The sequence below is a fragment of the Macaca fascicularis genome, chromosome 20, assembly GCF_037993035.2.
Source record: "Macaca fascicularis isolate 582-1 chromosome 20, T2T-MFA8v1.1".
Classification (NCBI taxonomy): Eukaryota; Metazoa; Chordata; class Mammalia; order Primates; family Cercopithecidae; genus Macaca; species Macaca fascicularis.
Window position 1 is genome coordinate 63,331,428 of NC_088394.1, and position 19,209 is coordinate 63,350,636.

A 19,209-nucleotide genomic window follows, 5' to 3' on the forward strand; every position below is an offset into this window, starting at 1 on the left:
ATCCTCCTGCCTCAACCTCCCAAGTAGCTGGATCACAGCTGTGCGCCGCAACACCCAACTAACTTTTTGATTTTTTGTAGAGATGAGGTCTTGCTATGTGGCCCAGGCTGGTCTCAAACTCGTTAGCTCAAGTGATCCTCCCACCTCGGCCTCCCAAAGTGTTGGGATTACAGGCATCAGCCACTGCGCCCAGCCTAAATTACCTTTCCAGCCTCATCTCCCATCATTCTTTATGTTTACACCCCATCATCAGTGACACTAAACTCCACAAAACTCCAAAAACACATCACATTCTTTGACACCTCCCTAGCTTTGTGTACGCTATTCCATCTGCCCAGAATACTCCTCCCCGTTCTGTTCCTGAAGAGGCTGGAACCTCTCCGAGCCAGAATGGGTCATCCTCCCACTTTGTTCCCATAGACACCCAACACTTTCACTTCTCTCTGCAGGCCTCTGGCTCAGTTTCGGGCCAGTTCTTCCCCCTATACCAAGCTTCCTGGGGAGAGGCTGGTTTGATGCATCCCCATTTTGTATTCTAGAACCTAGCATGCATATGAAAGAATGCATGAAAATGGAGGGCTAGCCAGGTGCGGTGGCTCACACCTGTAATCCCAGCACTTTGGGAGGCCGAGCTGGGCAGATCACTTGAGGTCAGGAGTTTGAGACAAGCCTGGCCAACATGGTGAAACCCTGTCTCTACTAAATATACAAAAAATTAGCCAGGCTTGGTGGTGCATGCCTGTAGTCCCAGCTACTCTAGAGGCTGAGGCAATCATTTGAACCCGGGAGGCAGAGGTTGCAGTGAGCTGAGATCACGCCACTGCACTCAAGCCTGGGAGACAGAGCGAGACTCCAGCTCAAAAAATAAATAAATAAAAAATAAAAAATAAATAAAATAAATAAATAAAAGAAAAAGGAAGGGCTGGAGGGCTGATTTTCTGCAAAGAAAAGCAAAAAGAGACATGGGAGATCTCCAAAGGAACAAACAGAGTAGACTGCACTCATAAAACTGAGAAAGATGGAAAGATGTTGAGTATCCAAAACCACAGGAAAAACCAGCACAAGATTTCAATGGGCAGAGCCTATGGAGTTCAGAGGACAATGAAGACAGGGATTCCACCTTGGAATCTGGAGGCCAGAGGGAAGACCTAAGCGGGAGAGGGACAGGGATGAAGGAGAGGGAGAGAGGATGGCAAGAAGAAAGAGTTCAGCTTAGGTCTGATTTGTGATGGACAGAAAGACAGTAGGTGAAGTAGCAAGAAAAGGGTGAAACTAGGGAGAGTCAGCTAGGGGAGCCTAGCACTCTAAGCCCATGCTCAGTGGACCGCATCACAGGAACCTGAACCTGCCACTTACTTCACCTGCAGATTCAAGCCCCAAGATTCTGTCTCACTGGAGAAAATAATAGTGCCCTTGAACAAGTCTAAATTGGCCACATAGGAGGAGGCCTGTGGTGGGGAGAGGAGGATATAAATCCCTGCGCAGGACAACACTCCTATTTGGAGGTGTTTGGTACTGGATGTGTCCTCTGGAATGGGTCAGTAATGATAGTCTAGCTAGTTTGAGAGGAGATGTGCTAGTTGAGGAGAGAATGATCTATTTTGCAGAAATGAAATCTCCATTTCCTGCTATTTTCAAGCATGTAAAGTGCTAGCAGCACCACTTCCCCCAAGAAAAGTATGCCTGAGAAACCTTAAAAGAGAGAAAAACTGGCCAGGCATGGTGGCTCACACCTGTGATCCCAGCACTTTGGGAGGCTGAGGGGGGTGGATCACGAGATCAGGAGACTGAGATCATCCTGGCTAACACGGTGAAACCCCGCCTCTATTAAAAATACAAAAAAATTAGCCGGGCGTGGTGGCGGGTGTCTGTAGTCACAGCTACTCGGGAGGCTGAGGCAGGAGAATGGCATGAACCCAGGAGGCAGAGCTTGCATGAGCTGAGATTGCGCCACTGCACTCCAGCCTGGGCGACAGAGCGAGACTCAGTCTCAAAAAAAAAAAAAAAAAAAAAAAAAGAGAGAGAGAAACTACTAAAACAAACAAGTCCACAAAGATTGCCATCCTTGCCAGTCAGGTCATGCTGCATGCCAGGCCCAGGCATCGGCCTTGACCTAGGCTCAGGAGCCTCAACAAGGCTGTTTTCCAAACTCTGTCAACCAGTACTTGCTCTGACTTCTAGAAATACAAGTCCTCTACTCACGGAAAGCCATTCGGGTGCTATAAGAAATCACAGAAACCATTCCTCAGCCCCTCACTTACTTATTTTTGGTCTGCCAGTTTCCCCTAATAGATATAATCTCCCCAAGACCTCAGGACCTTGACTGTTTTGTCCTCTGCCGTATTTGCAGCACCTAGAACAAGGCCTGTGGGGTCTCAAATACCTTTTTGTTCAATGAATGGCTAAATGAATGAAGAACATTCCAGAGAGCCTGGGCTTCCAGCTGCCCTCTAGCTTTGCTGACTGAAGTTGCAACAGAGTGTGTGGCTGGTCTGCTATAGGCTGACTTCAAGTCTGCTTTCATCTGCCTGAATACAACTTCTAGGAATTTTACTTTTCACATGTAATGAGCTGGAAAAAGTTATTGGAGAGAGGATTTCTTAAGGAAAATACAGACCTTAAATCAATTCAGATAGCTAATTTCTAGCACAAGGATAACTGATGTTGCTTTTGGCCTAGATAGTGATGAAAAAAATATGTCAATCAGAAGCAACATAAAACTGATGGCGTGGGGAAGTATGTGTATGTATATGTGTGGTTGCAAAGATGGCTGACAAATGCACCCTGCTGGCAGAGCTTTGGGACTTAGCAGAGGTTTTCCAAAGCAGCAGCAGTTCTCAGAGATGCCTTATGCTGTGATGTAGGCTGTTGGAAGGAATGTGATGGTAAAGGAGCTTGGGGGAACTTGCAAATCCCTGACTGCCTTGTAAAGACAAGGAGGGCCAGCACTGCTTTAAGGCTCAAGGAAACCAAGGCTGGTAGAACAAAAGGATGTGCAGAACAGCTGCTGTCAGCCCCCAAAGCCAAACAAGACTCAGCTTTTTGCATTTCAAATCTACCCCTTCACTGCTGGCTCCAGTCCCCTTACTCTGCAGAAGTCATCTTAGGCATAGCATAGAGTGCTCTCTCAGCAGATATGTTGTTAAGCACATGCAAATGCTGGGTACTGTGATAGGTGCTAGGTGTTTGTTTCATGAAAACATGAAAAGAGTACAGTCCAGTGAGGGAGAAAGACATATGAATACATGATCACAATAGAATTAGCACTGCTAGAACAGGGGAATTCAGTGTGTTATGAGAGCAGAGAGACAAAAACTTAGGAAACGTCAGGATAGTCTTCCAGTGGGCCACATTCAGGCCAAATCTTTTTTTTTTTTTTTTTTTTTTCCCGAGATGGAGTCTCGCTCTGTTGCCCAAGCTACAGTGCAGTGGCGTAATCTCGGCTCACCGCAATCTCCACCTCCCAGGTTCAAGTGATTCTCCTGCCTCAGCCTCCTAAGTAGCTGGGATTACAGTTGCCTGCCACCATGCCTGGCTAATTTTTGTATTTTTAGTAGAGATGGGGTTTCACCATCTTGGCCAAGTTGGTCTCAAACTCCTGACCTCAAGTGATGCACCTGCCTCAGCCTCCCAAAGAGCTGGGATTACAGGCGTGAGCCACCGCCCCTGGCTTAGGGCAAATCTTAAAAGGCGAGAAATCCAGGAAGAGGAAACAGCAAGTGAAAAGGTATAGAGAGAAAGCATGTGGGGTGCTTGGGGTGTGGCTGAACTTCAACGTGTGTGTGTGCCTGTGTGTGTTCATGTGTGTGTGCATGTGTATGTGGCCCTGCCTGCATGTAGGTGTGTGTCTTTGTTGGGATATGAATCAGCACAAGCAGATGGGCCAGCCTATGAGGAGCCCTGATGCCATGTCAAGGGGTTTGCATTTGAGTCATCCACTTACCCATACCACAGACAAGCTACACAGTTGGGATGAATATCTGCTGCTTATGTCATCCTCTTCCTTTCCAAGATCACAGTCATAATCTCACATCATGAGTAATGGGAAATGTGAGACTGCCACTGGTCTATTTTCTTAAAAACATCATTTGTGTGATCAACATAAAAACTCCCTGGCTCCCTTGAGCACAAGGAATGAAGGCGGGTTTGGGTTGCTTGCTGGTAGCAGAATGCTCACAAGGGGAACAATTTAAATTTCCAAACTGAGAAGTCCCCAGAAGGTGTGAAAAAGGAAACATAAGTAGCATGTCCTGTCAACACATTGTCCTCAGTGGACTTCAGGGGGAAAGTAAAAGAGAATAGATAATCTGCCATGAACCTTAAACTCTGGTGAATGACCCTGAAGGGAAATTCCACACTCTGCAGCTGTGACTCCCACCCAGGCTGATGGATGTGAAGGGCTCAGATCAGTTTACATTTAGGTGAAGTGGCCTTCCCAAATTACACAGGAAGTTCTAGGAGGCCCTGTGATATTAATGTGTGGATCTGTAATGTCTACTTTGTATTTCTCCTATAAACAATATACAGTATTCCAAAACATCCAGATTCATGGATTTACATATCAGCTTTTATGACTCCCAAATTTTTATCTCTAGGCCTAACTGTTTCCATGAATTCCAGACCTGTACATCTAGCGCCTCCTGTTTACCTTCCCTTGGATGGTTTTATTGCACTTTCATTGTCAAACTCAACATGTTCAGATCCTAACTCCTGATTTTCCTCGCTAAACCTGTGTACACATCCCTCAAAATCCATCATTCATCTGGTTGCTCAGGAAAGAAACAAAGGAGTTGTCCATTCTCTCTCACCCTACATTCAATTCATCAGCAAACCCTGTCAGTTCTACCAGCAAGACATATTCAGAGTGTGAACACCTCTAACACCACTATTACCACCATAGACCAAACCACCATTATCTTTCATCTGGATACTGCAGGAGCCTCTTAACTGGTCCGTCCACTTCCTCTCTTGCTCTGCTGTAGTCTAGGCTGGGGGTCAGCAAGTTTTTTTCTGTAAAAGGTCTGACAGTAAATATTTTAGGCTTTGCTAACCACATGGTCTCTGTCAACTCAACCACTCAGCTCTGTGTTATAGCTTGAGAGCAGCCGTAGACAACACATAAACAAATGAGCATAGCTATATTCCAGTAAAACTTTATCAATGGCACTGAAATTTGATTTTTTTTTTTTTTTTTTTTTGAGACGGAGTGTTGCTCAGCCGTCCAGGCTGGAGTGCAGTGGTGTGATCTCAGCTTACTGCAACCACCGTCTCCCGGGTTCAAGCAATTCTCTCATCTCAGCCTCCCAAGTAGCTGGGATTACAGGCACTTGCCATCATGCCTGACTAATTTTTGTATTTTAGTAGAGATGGGGTTTCACTATGTAGGCTAGGCTGGTCTTGAACTCCTGACCTCAGGTGATCCGCCCGCCTTGGCCTCCCAAAGTGTTAGGATTACAGGCGTAAGCCACCACGCCCCGGCCTGAAATTTGAATTTCATATGATTTTTACATAGCACAAAATATTTTTGATTTTTTTTCAACCATCTAAAAATGTAAAACCCATTCTTAGCTCATGGGCTTTCTAAAAAAGGTAGTGGCTGAATTTCGTCCATGGGCTGTAGTTTGCAGATTCTTGATCTAAGGTTAAGCCAGCAGCCAATGATCTTTCTCTTTTTTTTGGAGATAGAGTCTCACTCTGCCGCCCAGGCTGGAGTGCAGTGGTGTGATCTTGCCTCACTGCAACCTCCACCTCCTGGGTTCAAGCGATTCCCCTGCTTTAGCCTCCTGAGTAGCTGGGATTACAGGCGCGTGCCACCATGCCCAGCTAATTTTTGTATTTGTAGTAGAGACGGGGTTTCACCATGTTGGTCAGGCTGGCCGCCTCAGCCTCCCAAAGTGCTGGGATTACAGGCGTGAGCCACTGCACCCAGACTTTTTTTTTTTTTTTTTTTTTTTTTTTTTGTTACATAAATTAACCCATTTATTATAGGCCAGTGATGTCTCAAAGAGTAGAAGAGCGTCTACTGGTCTTTCAACTCCTTCAGTCTTCTGATGGCGGACTTTACCGTGACAGCGGAAGTGGTATTGTATGTCCAGGCACCGCCGGCCACTGTCTTCATGCAGGAACCACAGTGCCAGATCCCCACAGCTCGTCTCTTCATCTTGGTTTTGCCACAGAAAGAGCAAGTGTACTTGGCGTGCTGGCTGATTTCAATTTTCTTCACCATTTTCCGGAGGGAGGCCCCATAGCGCGTCCCGTATTTACCGACGATCCCGACTTTCTTGGTACGTTTGGCCATGTCGTCGCGAACTAGGTCCGAGCCCAGAGAGCTTTTTTTTTTTTTTTTTTAAAGAGAAGGTCTTGCTCTGTCACCCTGGCTGGGATGCAGTGGTGAAATCTCGGCTTACTACAGCCTTGAACTCCTGGGCTCATGTGATCCTCCTGGCTTCAGCCTTCTGAGTAGCTGAGACTACCGGCACATGCTACCATGCCTGGCTAATTTTCAATTTTTTCGTAGAGATGATGTCTTGTTATGTTGCCCAGGCTGGTTTCCAACTCCTGGCCTCAGGTGATCCTCCCACCTCAGCATCCCAAAGTGTTGAGATTACAAGTGTGAGCCACCGTGCCCAGCCCCTCTCTCCCTCCCTCCCTCCTTCCCTTCTTTCTTTCTTTCTTTCTTCCTTCCTCCCTTCCTTCCTTTCTTCTCTCCCTTTCTCCCTCTCTTCCTCTCCCTCCCTCCTTCCTTCCCTCTCTCTTTCCTTTTTTTTCTTTCCTTTTCTTTCTTTCCTTTTCTCTTTCTTTCTTTTTCTTTCTTTTTCTTCCTTCCTTTCTCTTTCTTTCTCGTTCTTTCTTTTCGTTCTTTCATTCTTTCTTTTCTTCTTTATTGAGATATATTTCACATATTTTAAAACTTACCCATTTAAAGCATGCAATTCAGTGGCTTTTAGTCTATTAACAGAATCAAGCAACCATCACCACAATCTATTTCAATATCCCTAAAAGAAAGCCTATACCCATTAACAGTCACTGCTCATTCTCCATTCTCACTCATCCATCCTTCCTACTCTGAGCCCCAGCCCTAGGAAGCCACTTATCTACCTTCTGTCTCTATAAATTTGCCTATTCTGCACATTTTAGATAAATAGAATGATACAATATGTGGTGCTATTTTATTTATTTATTTATTTGTTTGTTTGTTATAGAGATGGGGTTTCGTCATATTGCCCAGGCTGGTCTTGAACTCCTAAGCTCAAGTGATCCACCCACCTCGGTCTCCCAAAGTGCTGGGATTATAGGCATGAGCCACCGCACCCAGCTGTGTCTATCTTCTATACACATAATCATACAAAAGGACTGTTTATTTCACTTAGCTGATTTTTTTTCATTTAGCATTTTATATATACATATATATATATATATATAGAGAGAGAGAGAGAGAGAGAGAGAGAGAGAAAGACAGGGTCTTGCTTTTGTCATTCAGGCTGGAACACAGTGGTGCAAACACGATTCATTGCAGCCTTGACCTCCCTGGCTCAAGCGATCCTCCTGCCTCAGCCTCCCAAGTAGTTGGGACTATAGGCATGAGCCATCATGCCTAGCTAAATTTCGTTTTAAATTTTTGGCAGAGACGGAATCTCACTTTGTTGCCCAGGCTGGTCTCGAACTTCTGGCTTCAAGCAATCCTCCCGCCTCAGCCTCCAAAAGCTACCTATAACATTTAGAATAAATCCTGTGTCTTCACCATGGCTTTCAAGGTTCTGCAAGATCTGGCTTACTCTGACTTCACTGTCAACCTTTGACATCTCCCTACCTCTCACTGTACTTTACAATGGCCTCCAAGTGGGCCAAAGAGTCACTATAACCTCAGGGTATTAATGTTTAACTACTCCTTTTTTTTTTTTTTTTTTTTTTTTTTTTGAGATAGTCTCACTCTGTTATCTAGGCTGGAGTGCAGTGGCGCAATCTCAGCTCCCTGCAACCTCCACATCCTGGATTCAAGTGATACTCCTGCCTTAGCCTCCAGAGCAGCTAGGATTACAGGCATGAGCCACCATGCCCAGCTAATTTTTTGTGTTTTGTTTGTTTGTTTGTTTTTGAGATGGAGTCTCGCTCTGTTGCCCAGGCTGAAGTGCAGTGGCACGATCTCGGCTCACTGTAACCTCCACCTCTGGGGTTCAAGCGATTCTTCTGCCTCAGCCTCCCGAGTAGCTGGGATTATAGGTGTGCAACACCATGCCTGGCTAATTTTTGTATTTTTAGTTGAGATGGGGTTTCACCATGTTGGCCAGGCTGGTCTTGAACTCCTGACCTCGTGATCGCCTGCCTCGGCCTCCCAAAGTGCTGGGATTGCAGGCGTGAGCCACCACGCCCAGCTACTTTTTTTGTTTTTTAGCAGAGATGGGGTTTCTCTATGTTGGCCAGGCTGGTCTCCAACTCTGGCCTCAAGTGATCTACCCACCTTGGACTCCCAAAGTGCTGGGATTATAGGTGTGAGCCACCGCGTCTGGCCTAACTATTCTTAATGTCTGTAAGTTCTTTCCCCAGATACCTGTATGCCTTACCCCTTTGCCCCTTTTTCATTCAGATTTCTGCTCAAATGTTGCCTTGTCAATGAGGCCTGCCTGATCACTGTTTTCTTATTTAAGTATTTATTGACAAGGTCTAGCTCTGTCACCCTGGCCGAAGTGCAGTGGTGCAAATACGGCTCACTGTGGCCTCAAACTCCTGGGGTCAAGCAATCCTCCCACCTCAGTCTCCTGAGTAGCTGGGACCACAGGCACGCACCATCACGTCTGGCTAATTAAATTTTTTTTTTTTTTTTGTAGAGACAGGGTTTTGCCATGTTGCCCAGGCTGGTCTTGTCCTGGACTCAAGAGATCCTCCTGCCTCGGCCTCCCAAAGTGTTGTGATTGCAGGTGTGAGACACCATGCCCAGCCTCTGATCACTTAGTACAGGAGTCACTTCCCTGGCTCCAGTCACTTGCTATCCCCTTACCCTTCTTGCTGCATACTACACATCTGAATATTAAAAGACAAGGAGATTCGATGTGAATGTTTTATTCTTTCAACTAAGTTCTAGTACTATAAGGACAGTAAAACAATGATATACTGGGGAAAATGTAGCAATATACATTTGCTTAAAAGACTGATTGAATAAGCAAAAACTACAAAAAAAAAAAAAAAAAGAAAAAAGAAAATCATATAAACACAATCTGAAATTCCAAGAAGTCCTGGAATACAGAAATGCCCTCCTCCTTCATTACACAGGAAGCACTGTTTTGTTTTCATAGCATATATCTCTACCTGACATTGTACAGCTATAGGCTTCACTCCTGTATCTCCAGAACTTGGTGTAAGTTTGGTGCTCAATGTACAATAAGACACTAATAAACAGCAAGTGTATCCTTTGGAGGCCACAACTACGGGCTAGGGGTGGGGGTTGGGTGGGCAGGTGGAGTTGGGGGATGTGGGAATGGGGAGGGGTGGAGAGCAGAGCAGCAGCATGAGCCTGGGTGCCTGTCCTCCAGAAGCTTCCCATCTTGTGCTGATTGGTGGTCATTCTACATGGCTTTCCATCAAAGCCTACTATGTCACAGATAATTCTCAGTAGAATATGCATTTGTTGAGTGCATGGGAACCTTAGTTAGCAGGAGGAAAAGTCCCATTTTTATTGTTAGGGGCTAAATCTGAAAGACACTGTGGTAAGGAGTACTAACAGTTTAGAACAGTTTAGATATATGCTCCCCAATATGGTAGCCACTAGCCACGTATGATTATTGACTACTTGAAATGTGACAGTCTGAGACCCAGCACGGTGGCTCACATCTGTAATCCCAGTAATTTGGGAGGCCGAGGTGGGCAGATTGCTTGAGGCCAGGAGTTTGAGACCAGCCTGGCCAACATAACAAAACCCCATCTCCACTAAAAATACAAACATTAGCTGGGCGTGGTGCTGCACACCTGTATTCCCAGCTACTCGGGAGGCTGAGGCATGAGAATCTCTTGAATAAGGAAACAGAGGTTGCAGTGAGCCAAGATAGCACCACTGCACTCTCGCCTGGGCGACAGAGTGAGACTCTGTCTCAAAAAAAACAATAAAAAAAAGAAAGAAAGAAGTGTGACAGTCTGAATCTGAGATGTGCTGTAAGTATAAAACACATAACGGATTTTGAACGCAGTACAAGGAATGTAAAATTTCTCAATTTCTAAATATTGATTACATGTTGAAATAACATTCTGAATATATTTAATAATGCTTTGAATACATAGTTAATATTTTGAGTATAATAATATATTATTAAATTGACATCATCTCTTTCTTTTTACTGTTTTAGATGCAGCTGTAGAAAATTTAAAATTACATAAGTGGCCCACATACATGGCTCACATTATACTTTTATTGGATCATCCTATGTTTTCCCCAAAGCCCACAGGAATAATGCCTGGAACCCAGAATGCTCTTCATAAATATTGGATGAATGCATTAAGTTGGGCTGCCTGAGTAGGGTCTAAAGACTAAGAATTGGCAAACTCCAATTTCTCCAAGCAAAGTGTTTGCTCATTTAGTAAAAAAATCTGAGTATCTGATAGGCCTTAGCAGTGGGAAAGTGGTGGAAATGTGTGAAGCTGTTGATTAGCTTGAGGCGACTGTTGGTTCCCAGCTGTATTTACACTCTGCTTCAAGAAATAAACACTATTTCAGTTGGGCCAACTCAAATATTTATTTCTTTGAAAACACCATTTCCAAAGTGTAAGCACTTGTTTTACAGTCTTTTTTAGGGAGGCAGATCCACATGATTCTTCAAATACTTCTACTCCTCACACAATGTGGAACTTTGGAATTGGACCAACCCATTGGCTTCTGAGGTGCAGCCTCCCATTTAGAAGCTGCCTGTGGCTGGACATGGTGGCTCATGTTTGTAATCTCAGCACTTTGGGAGGCCAAGGCGGGCGGATAACTTGAGCTCAGGAGTTCAAGACTAGCCTGGCCAACATGGTGAAACCCTGTCTCTACTGAAAACACAAAAATTAGCCGAGTGTGGTGGCACAAGCCTGTAATCCCACCACTTGAAGCCTTAGGAAGGAGAATTGCTTGAACTCAGGAGGCGGAGGTTGCAGTGAGCCGAGATAGTGCCATTGCAGTCCAGCCTGAGACAGAGAAAGGCTCTATCTCAAAAAAAAAAAAAAGCTGCTTCCTTGATATATTTTGTTTCAATTTGGGAAGTGAAGACAGCAAAGGGGTTAAAGGGCTTAATACACTGTACAATAGGCTTGTATTCTTTAAAATGTTCTTTAAAAAATTGCCTTGATCTCTGATTTTCTGCAACAAGTAAGTTACTCCCTCCCTTCTACCTCAGAATGATGCCTTGGCATAGAGTCGTCAGCAATCCTGTCATGACAGGCCATTTAAGTGGTTTTGAAGCCACTTGTAAACAATTCTAGTACTCCATTCCTGGGGCAGTTGGAAAAAAACAATTAAATTCAAGAAGGTAGCTTGAAAAAGAAAAAGAAAAAAAAAATACAGCAACTTGCCTGGGAATATATTAAGAATTTGTAGGCGAGGCACGGTGGCTCACGCCTATAATCCCAGCACTTTGGGAGGCTGAGGTGGGTGGATAACCTGGGGTCAGGAGTTCGAGACCAGCCTGGCCAACACGGTGAAACCCCATCTCTACTAAAAACACAAAAATTAGCCGGGTGTGGTGGCGGGTGCCTGTAATCTCAGCTACTCAGGAGGCTGAGGCAGGAGAATCACTTGAACCCGGGAGGCAGAAGTTGCAGTGAGCCGAGATTGCACCATTGCACTCCAGCCTGGGTGACAAGAGTGAAACTCCATCGCAAAGAAAAAAAAAAGAATTTCTGATATTCCAACTATAGAATGACTTTTAAGAGAAAACACTAAATTATTTAGTAAGAAGCATCCATAAAAACATACACTATGAAATGTTCTCATTCCTCTATGGCCCAGATACGCATGGTCTATTTCAATTTTCTTCTAAAAAGTGTTGAGGTACAGTTGGTGGTTCACTGAGCTACACTGCAGCTTGTCAGGTTAGTGCTGATAGAGATGGAATAAACAACTTGTATAGACGGTAGGATTAATATGGAGGATGGTCAATAGTCCTTCCCAGTTGTAATATTTAGTTCTTCCAGGTTAAAAAGAATTGTTCAAAAACTACTGAATAAACTACTTAAGATCAGTCACAGAAATGATTTCTGTGGCTTGGAGAAAAATTAGGAAGGAAAGGTAATGTTTTTTGGCAGTACTTTAATGGTTTATAAGTAAAGGTATTTAAAGCTCTTATAATAATAATAATAATAAAGTTTCTTGGAAGACAAAGAAGTGATAGTAAAGGAAAGATTCTGCAGAACTTGTTTTTTTCTCTCTCTCTCTTGACATTTGGCCCAAGATGAGAACTTTTTGCTTTGCTGTAAATGCATCTTGTGTACCTAACAGGCACAATGAGAGGTGATATTCTTGATAAATCTTTTAGATTTTAAATCTCAGACGTCATGTACATAGCAAATCCTAAAATGTCTAAAGTGTTCTCCTTTTAAGATTCAAAAAACAAAAACGAGAAGCAGCTTAATACAGGATTTTCAAGAGCCAGGGGCACCCTCTTAGTGGATAGTAAATCCCATTCTGGGTCCATGGTGGCTGCTAGTATAACTAAAGCACAGTTGGGATGAAATCATTTATTAAGAATATGTAGGCTGGGTGTGGTGGCTCATGCCTGTAATCCTAGCTCTTAGGGAGGCCAAGGGAGCACTAAAGGAGGCCACTTAGAGAGGATAACTTGAGCCCAGGAGTTCGAGACCAATCTGGGCAACATGGAAAGGATTGGCTGGGCATGGTGGCATGCACCTGTGTTCCCAGCTACTCAGAGGGACTGAGGTGGGAGGCGGGAAGATCCTTTGGGCTTGGGAGGTAGAGGTTGCAGTGAGCTGTGATTGCAACAGACACCCTGTCTCAAAAAAACAAAAGCAGGTAATTTCAGTGTATTGTTTTTTACTTTTTTTTCCTTTTTACTCACCCCTATACTAATGAGGAAATTATTTATTACTTTAACATACTTATTACATTTGCCCATTAAGAGGGTCATCTCAGCAACCAATATATAACAGAAAACAACATTTAGTGATGTAAAGCCATGTTACTGATCCACCACTCCCAGAAAACAAGAGCATCTTACCTGCAGCAAAGGCATCAGCTGCAAACCCAATGCTTGCTCATACAGCAAGTTCAGTTCCGCACAACTGGAGAAGGAGAGTTTGGAGGTGTAGAGGTAATAGTGCACGTGCCTAAATGTGGAACCATCTCTGTCAATAAATAGCCTCTGGCTTTCTGAAGAAGTCAAGGCTGAAGCCTCTTTCCACAGCAGGGAGTCTGGAAACTGAGAGAGTTTGCTTCTGGGAACCGAGAAATGCCAGCCCCCTACGTTGAAATGAAACAAGTCCTCTGATGATTCATGAGACATGCCAAACTCCTCCTAAAGGGGGAATGAAAAAGAGATCTACGCAAGAAAAAGAAATAAAAAGGCATCCAGATTGAAAAGGTAGAAATAAACTATCTCTGTTTGCTGATGACATGATCTTGTATGTAAAAAATCCTAAGGAATTCACCAGAAAACTATCAGAAATGAGTCCAGGCCAGGCATGGTGGTTCACACCTATAATCCAAGCACTTTGGGAGCCTGAGGTGGGAAGATGGCTTGAGACCAGGAGTTTGAGGCTGCAGTGAGCTATGATTGTAACACTGTACTCTGGCCTAACAGAGCAAGATCCTATCTCAAAAAAGAAAAACAAACAAAACAAACAACAACAACACACAAAAATGAGCCCAACAAGTTTGAAAGATGCAGAGCAATATTAAAAAATGTTGTATTTTTATACTTTAGTAATGAACACTCTGAAAGTGAAATTAAGAAAACAATTCAATTCCATTTACAATAGCATCAAAAATAACATACTTAGGAATAAATTTAACAAAAGAATGAAATACATGTACACTGAAAACTTCAAAACATTGTGAAAATTTAAAAGACCTAAATAAATGAAAAAATATTTGATGCTCATGGATTGGAAGATATAACATCGTTAAGATGACAATAGTCTCCCAATTGATTTACAAATTCAACACAATCTCTGTGAAAATCCTGACTTTTTGCAAAAATTGAAAAGCTGATGCTAAAATTCATATGAACATACAAGGGACCCAGAATAGCTAAAACAGTCTTGAAAAAAGGAGAACAATGTTTAAGAAGTCACATTTCCCACTTTTTTTTTTTTTTTTGTAAAGGCAGACTGCCACATGCAGTGCCTTATTAGGATGTGTCTGAAGTCTTGGAAGCTTGACTACCCTACGTGCTCCTACAATGGACCTTGAGAACTTGTTTGGAGGTTCTAGCTAAGAAGAGCAGATACTTGTATACCCTTGACTGAAGACAGGTCCTCCTTTATTGGGGATGGTCGTCCTCTTTGACTGAGCACGCAGCTTCAGGAGGGAAGCACATGGAGCAGTGAGGGAAGAGGGGGGACACCCACCTAGCCAGCCAGATCAGCCAAATCAACCCTGGCAATCAATGAAGTGACAGATGTCACAGCCAGATCGCCCTCACATCCCCCACTTTTAAAACTTATTACAGGCCGGGCGGGGTGGCTCACGCCTGTAATCCCAGCACTTTTGGAGACCGAGGCGGGCAGATCACGAGGTCAGGAGATCAAGACCATCCTGGCTAACATGGTGAAACCCCGTCTCTACTAAAAATACAAAAAAATTGGCCGGGCATGGTGGCGGGCGCCTGTAGTCCCAGCTACTCAGGAGGCTGAGATAGGAGAATGGCGTGAACCCGGGAGGTGGAGCTTGCAGTGAGCCGAGATTGCGCCACCGCACTCCAGCCTGGGCGACAGAGCGAGACTCCATCTCAAAAAAAAAAAAAAAAAAAACTTATTACAAAGCTAGATCAAGACAGTGTGCTACTGGCATAAGGATAAATATAAAGATAAGTGGAATAGAATTGAGAGTACAGAATAAAACCCTTACATTTATGATCAATTGAATTTTGATAAGTGATTCAAGATGATTCAATGGATAAAGAATAGTCCTTATAAAAAGTGGTGCTGGGACAACTGCCCATCCATATGCATAAAATATAATAACAATAATAATAAAGTTGGACACCTACCTCACCCCACAGACAAAAATTAGCTCCAAGTGAAACACAGACTTAAAACTATAAAATCCTTTTTAACCCACAGAAATGGAACAAAATATTTGCAAATCATTTGTCTGATAAAAAATTTGTTTTTAGAATATATAAAGAACACATAAACTCAATGATAAAAAGACAACCAAATTCGAAAATTGGCCAAGCATCTAAATAGACATTTCTCCAAAGAATATATACAAATGACCAATAGCACGAAAAAAGATGCTCAACATCCTTAGTCATCAGAAAAATGCAAATCAAAACCCACAACAAAATGCTACTTCACACCCATTAGTATGGCTAGAATGAAAACAATAGATAATAACAAGTGTCGACAAAGAAACCAGGACCCCCATGCACTGCTGGTGGAGGTGTAAAATGGTGCAGGCACTTTGGAAAACAGTTTGGTGAGTCCTGAAAATGTTAAGCATGGAGTTATTCTACTATGAGCCAGCAATTCCACTCCTAGGTGTGCACTTAAGAGAAATAAAGACGTATGTCCACACCAAAATTTCTAGACTAATGTTCAAGAACATAATAGCCAAAAGGCGGGAATAAACCTAACGTCCATCAACTGACAGATGAGTAAATAAAATGTAGTATATCCATAAATGGAATATTGTTTGTCAATAAGAAGGAATGGGATGAACATGGTGGCTGGTGCTTGTAATCCCAGCACTTTGGGAGATTGAGGCAGGAGATTCACTTGAGCCCAGGAGTTTGAGGCTGCAGTGAGCTGTGATCATGCCATTGCACTCCAGCCCAGGCGACAGAGCGAGGCACATCTCTAAAAAAATAAAAAATAAAAAGGAATGAAGTACTGATACATGATAACAACATGGATGAAACTTGAAACATTATGCCAAGGGAAAGAATCCAAACACAAAAAATCACATATGATTCCATCCACATGCAATGTGCAGACAACGCAAATTTCTAGAGATAGAAAATAGATTAATGGTTGCCTAGGGCTGGAGAGGCTATGGGGAGATGGGGTGTGACTACTAATGAGAATGGGATTTCTTTTGGAGATGGTGAAAACGTTCTAAAATTGATTGTGATGACAGTTGCTCAACTCTGAACATACTAAAACCCACTAAATTGTACATATTAAAATGTGTGAATTATAAGGTATGTGAATTATATCTCAATAAATCTGTTAAAAAAAATAGATGAGGTACTGTCCATTCTATGGAGCACATGCAGAACTCTCTTGGGATCTTACCTGCAGAGACATTACATTACTGGGGGATGAATGCTGTAGATACCTTTTCATATATACAAAGGCAGCAAAGATCACTAACCTTCCTCAGCTCATTGTTAAAAGTTTAAGGTCATCTGTACATCTGTTGGACAAGAGGTTGTTGAAAAAAAATATGTATTTTTTTTTTGAGACGGAGTCTCGCTCTGTCGCCCAGGCTGGGGTGCAGTGGCTGGATCTCAGCTTACTGCAGGCTCCACCTCCCGGGCTTACGCCATTCTCCTGCCTCAGCCTCCAGAGTAGCTGGGACTACAGGTGCCTGCCACCGCGCCCTGCTAGTTTTTTTGTATTTTTTAGTAGAGACGGGATTTCACCATGTTAGCCAGGATGTTCTCGATCTCCTGACCTTGTGATCCGCCCGTCTCGGCCTCCCAAAGTGCTGGGATTATAGGCTTGAACCACCGCACCCGGCCGAAAAAAAATATTTTAAGGTCATCTATTTATAAGTAAATTGTCTTCTTTGCTTCAAGATGACCTAGTTTATTAATATGATGGAAAAGTAGAGAGCCATCAAACATACAAACCATCCATATCAAATTTTAAAATAAAGGGCACTACCCTTGTAAAAACATTTTTTAAAGGCTAGTAAATAGTATATAGAATTTTACCTAAAAAGAACCATAAAACAATATCAAATTCTAATTAAAAATTATGCATGCTGAAGTGATGGGACTGCAATGTACTGATATCTTCAATTTATCTTGAGATGAATTTTAAAAAGACAGATTGATGGATAGATAGGATTGCTAGATGGACATGTAATAAAACAAATATGAGCAAAATGTTGATTGTAGAATGTAGATGGTGGATATATGGTGCTCACTGTACAATTCTTTCAATCTTTCTGAATGTTTATAAAATTGCATTAAGACGTTCGTGGGTGAAAAAGAGTGTTAAAGTAAGAGGTGATTACTTAAGAAAGGAAAAGCTCCCTCCCTGCTCCAGAAAGAACCTGCATTTCCTATTCTGACAGCTAAGGAAAGAAAATAAATGCATGTAAGAAAGAATGGGATGGGCATCTCTCCCACAGCAAGCCTAGTCTAAATATTCAGACATAAGGAAGAGCAATTATATATGCCACATTTGAGACTAGAAGAGTTCAAGGGGGTATTAAGAGAAAGATGACAAATTGTGAAATGACTTCATAAACTGACAGAAGCAGAGCCAGAAAAATCAATCTAATGAGCTAACCTAGGATTCTAAGTCCCAGCCCTTCCAAAAGCCCTTCTACAAGTTCATGTTCAGGAAAAGGCTGAACGTGACACATGGAGTGACTAAGGGTCCCACCTAGACCAGAAAGCATAAATATGCAAGGAAGGACTCTTGATTCTGCTTGCTGTTCTCCTTAAAGGTGGCTGAGAGCTCAGTAGGGGTTGCTGAGAGTGTGCAGATGTTGGATGCCAAAGAAAACCTACTCCTCGCAGGTGATCCCCAGTTCTGGTCTCAGTTCCTCTTTTCTTGTTAAGAATAGGGTGTGACAAGAGGGTCCTGGCTCCTTCTTACATACATGTCCCATCCACAGGTGGGCTCTCAAGAAGTGCCTGCTGGAGTAAGGGTAGGGGTTAGGGATGCAGCTGTTCTTTCCCAAAGACTGCTCAAGGGCTGCTTAGTGCAGAGCTATCCCAGTCTGGGGACAGCCCTCAGTCACAGGCAAGCTTAGGGGGACCTGTGGTGCTTGAAAGACAAAAGGCTTCTTGCCAGACTGACTTCAGGAAACGGGATAGCCCTAAAGCAGTCATCCCCACCCCATTACAAAGAGCTTCTCTCTTTCCCACGCTGATCCCTCTACCTCAAAGAAGCTCCGTCCAAGTAAATTTCTTCTTCTTCTTCTTGTGTTTTTTTGAGACAAGGTCTGGCTCTGTCACCCAGGTTGCCCAGGCTGGAGTGCAGTGGCGCAATCTCGGTTCACTGCAACCTCCACCTCCCGGGTTCAAGCAATTCTCCTGCCTCAGCCTCCCGAGTAGCTGGGACTACAGGCCGTGTCACCACGCCCAACTAATTTTTGTATTTTTAGTAGAGATAGGGTTTCACCATCTTGGCCAGGCTGGTCTTGAACTCCTGACCTCAGGTGATCCGCCCACCTCGGCCTACCAAAGTGCTGGGATTACAGGCGTGAGCCACCGCTCCCAGCCCGTCCAACTCAATTTCTAGAGCTAGAACCGCCTCATACTCTAAAGACAGGACCACAACTCCTTAGAGCCAGGATTCCCAACCTTTCAGATCTGGAGCTCCCCATTACGCCTTAGAGTTCTATCCCCACGCTCCAGTCCTTCAGATCTGGATCCCCCCCTTCACACACACCCTTTCCTTGCCCCCGAGTCAGCATCCCCCAGCGCTGAGATGTGAAGACCTCCCGTCAAAGGGGCACACCCCCAGCCCTCAGACCCGGAGTTCCCCACATCCTCAGAGCCAGAACACTTCATTCCCTCAAGACCGCGTTCTTCTAACTCCTCAGAGCCAAGCCCCCAAATCCTTCCCAGGTGGGGGCCCCTCGCTCTCCCCCGTTCCCCAGACCAGGTCTCGCACCACGTAGCCCTAATCCTTGGCCACAACGACCCCCATTCGCCGCTTTGGTGCTTTTGGCGCCCCCGCCAGGGCGGGCTCCGTACCATGGTCGCGGCTTCAGCTGCGGGCGGACGGGCTTGTGACCCGGCCAATAACGGCTCCCGGGGTCGCGGTGGCGCGCGGGAGGTGGGGGTTGGGGGCGTGGCAGTGGGCGGGACCTGGCGCGCGCCGGGT

The 19,209-nt window shown here is 44.0% G+C and overlaps 2 protein-coding genes across 6 annotated transcripts in view; both read right to left on the reverse strand.

Annotated features, from left to right (window-relative positions):
* The window catches only part of KCTD19 (potassium channel tetramerization domain containing 19), a 32,225-nt gene extending 18,648 nt beyond the window's left edge, over nt 1-13,577 (reverse strand). For all 5 annotated transcript variants that reach the window (XM_074027283.1, XM_065536850.2, XM_065536848.2 and 2 more), the window contains exon 1: nt 13,194-13,577. In XM_074027283.1, the coding sequence (XP_073883384.1) occupies nt 13,194-13,478 (285 nt within the window). In that variant the 5' untranslated portion in view covers nt 13,479-13,577. The remainder of the gene's footprint in view (nt 1-13,193) is intronic.
* Nucleotides 5,979-6,330, reverse strand: LOC123570559 (large ribosomal subunit protein eL43). Its single transcript, XM_045382627.2, has one exon. The coding sequence runs from the start codon at nt 6,296-6,298 to the stop codon at nt 6,020-6,022; it is 279 nt and encodes a 92-aa protein (XP_045238562.1). The 5' UTR covers nt 6,299-6,330; the 3' UTR covers nt 5,979-6,019.
* Nucleotides 13,578-19,209: the final 5,632 nt, after the last annotated feature.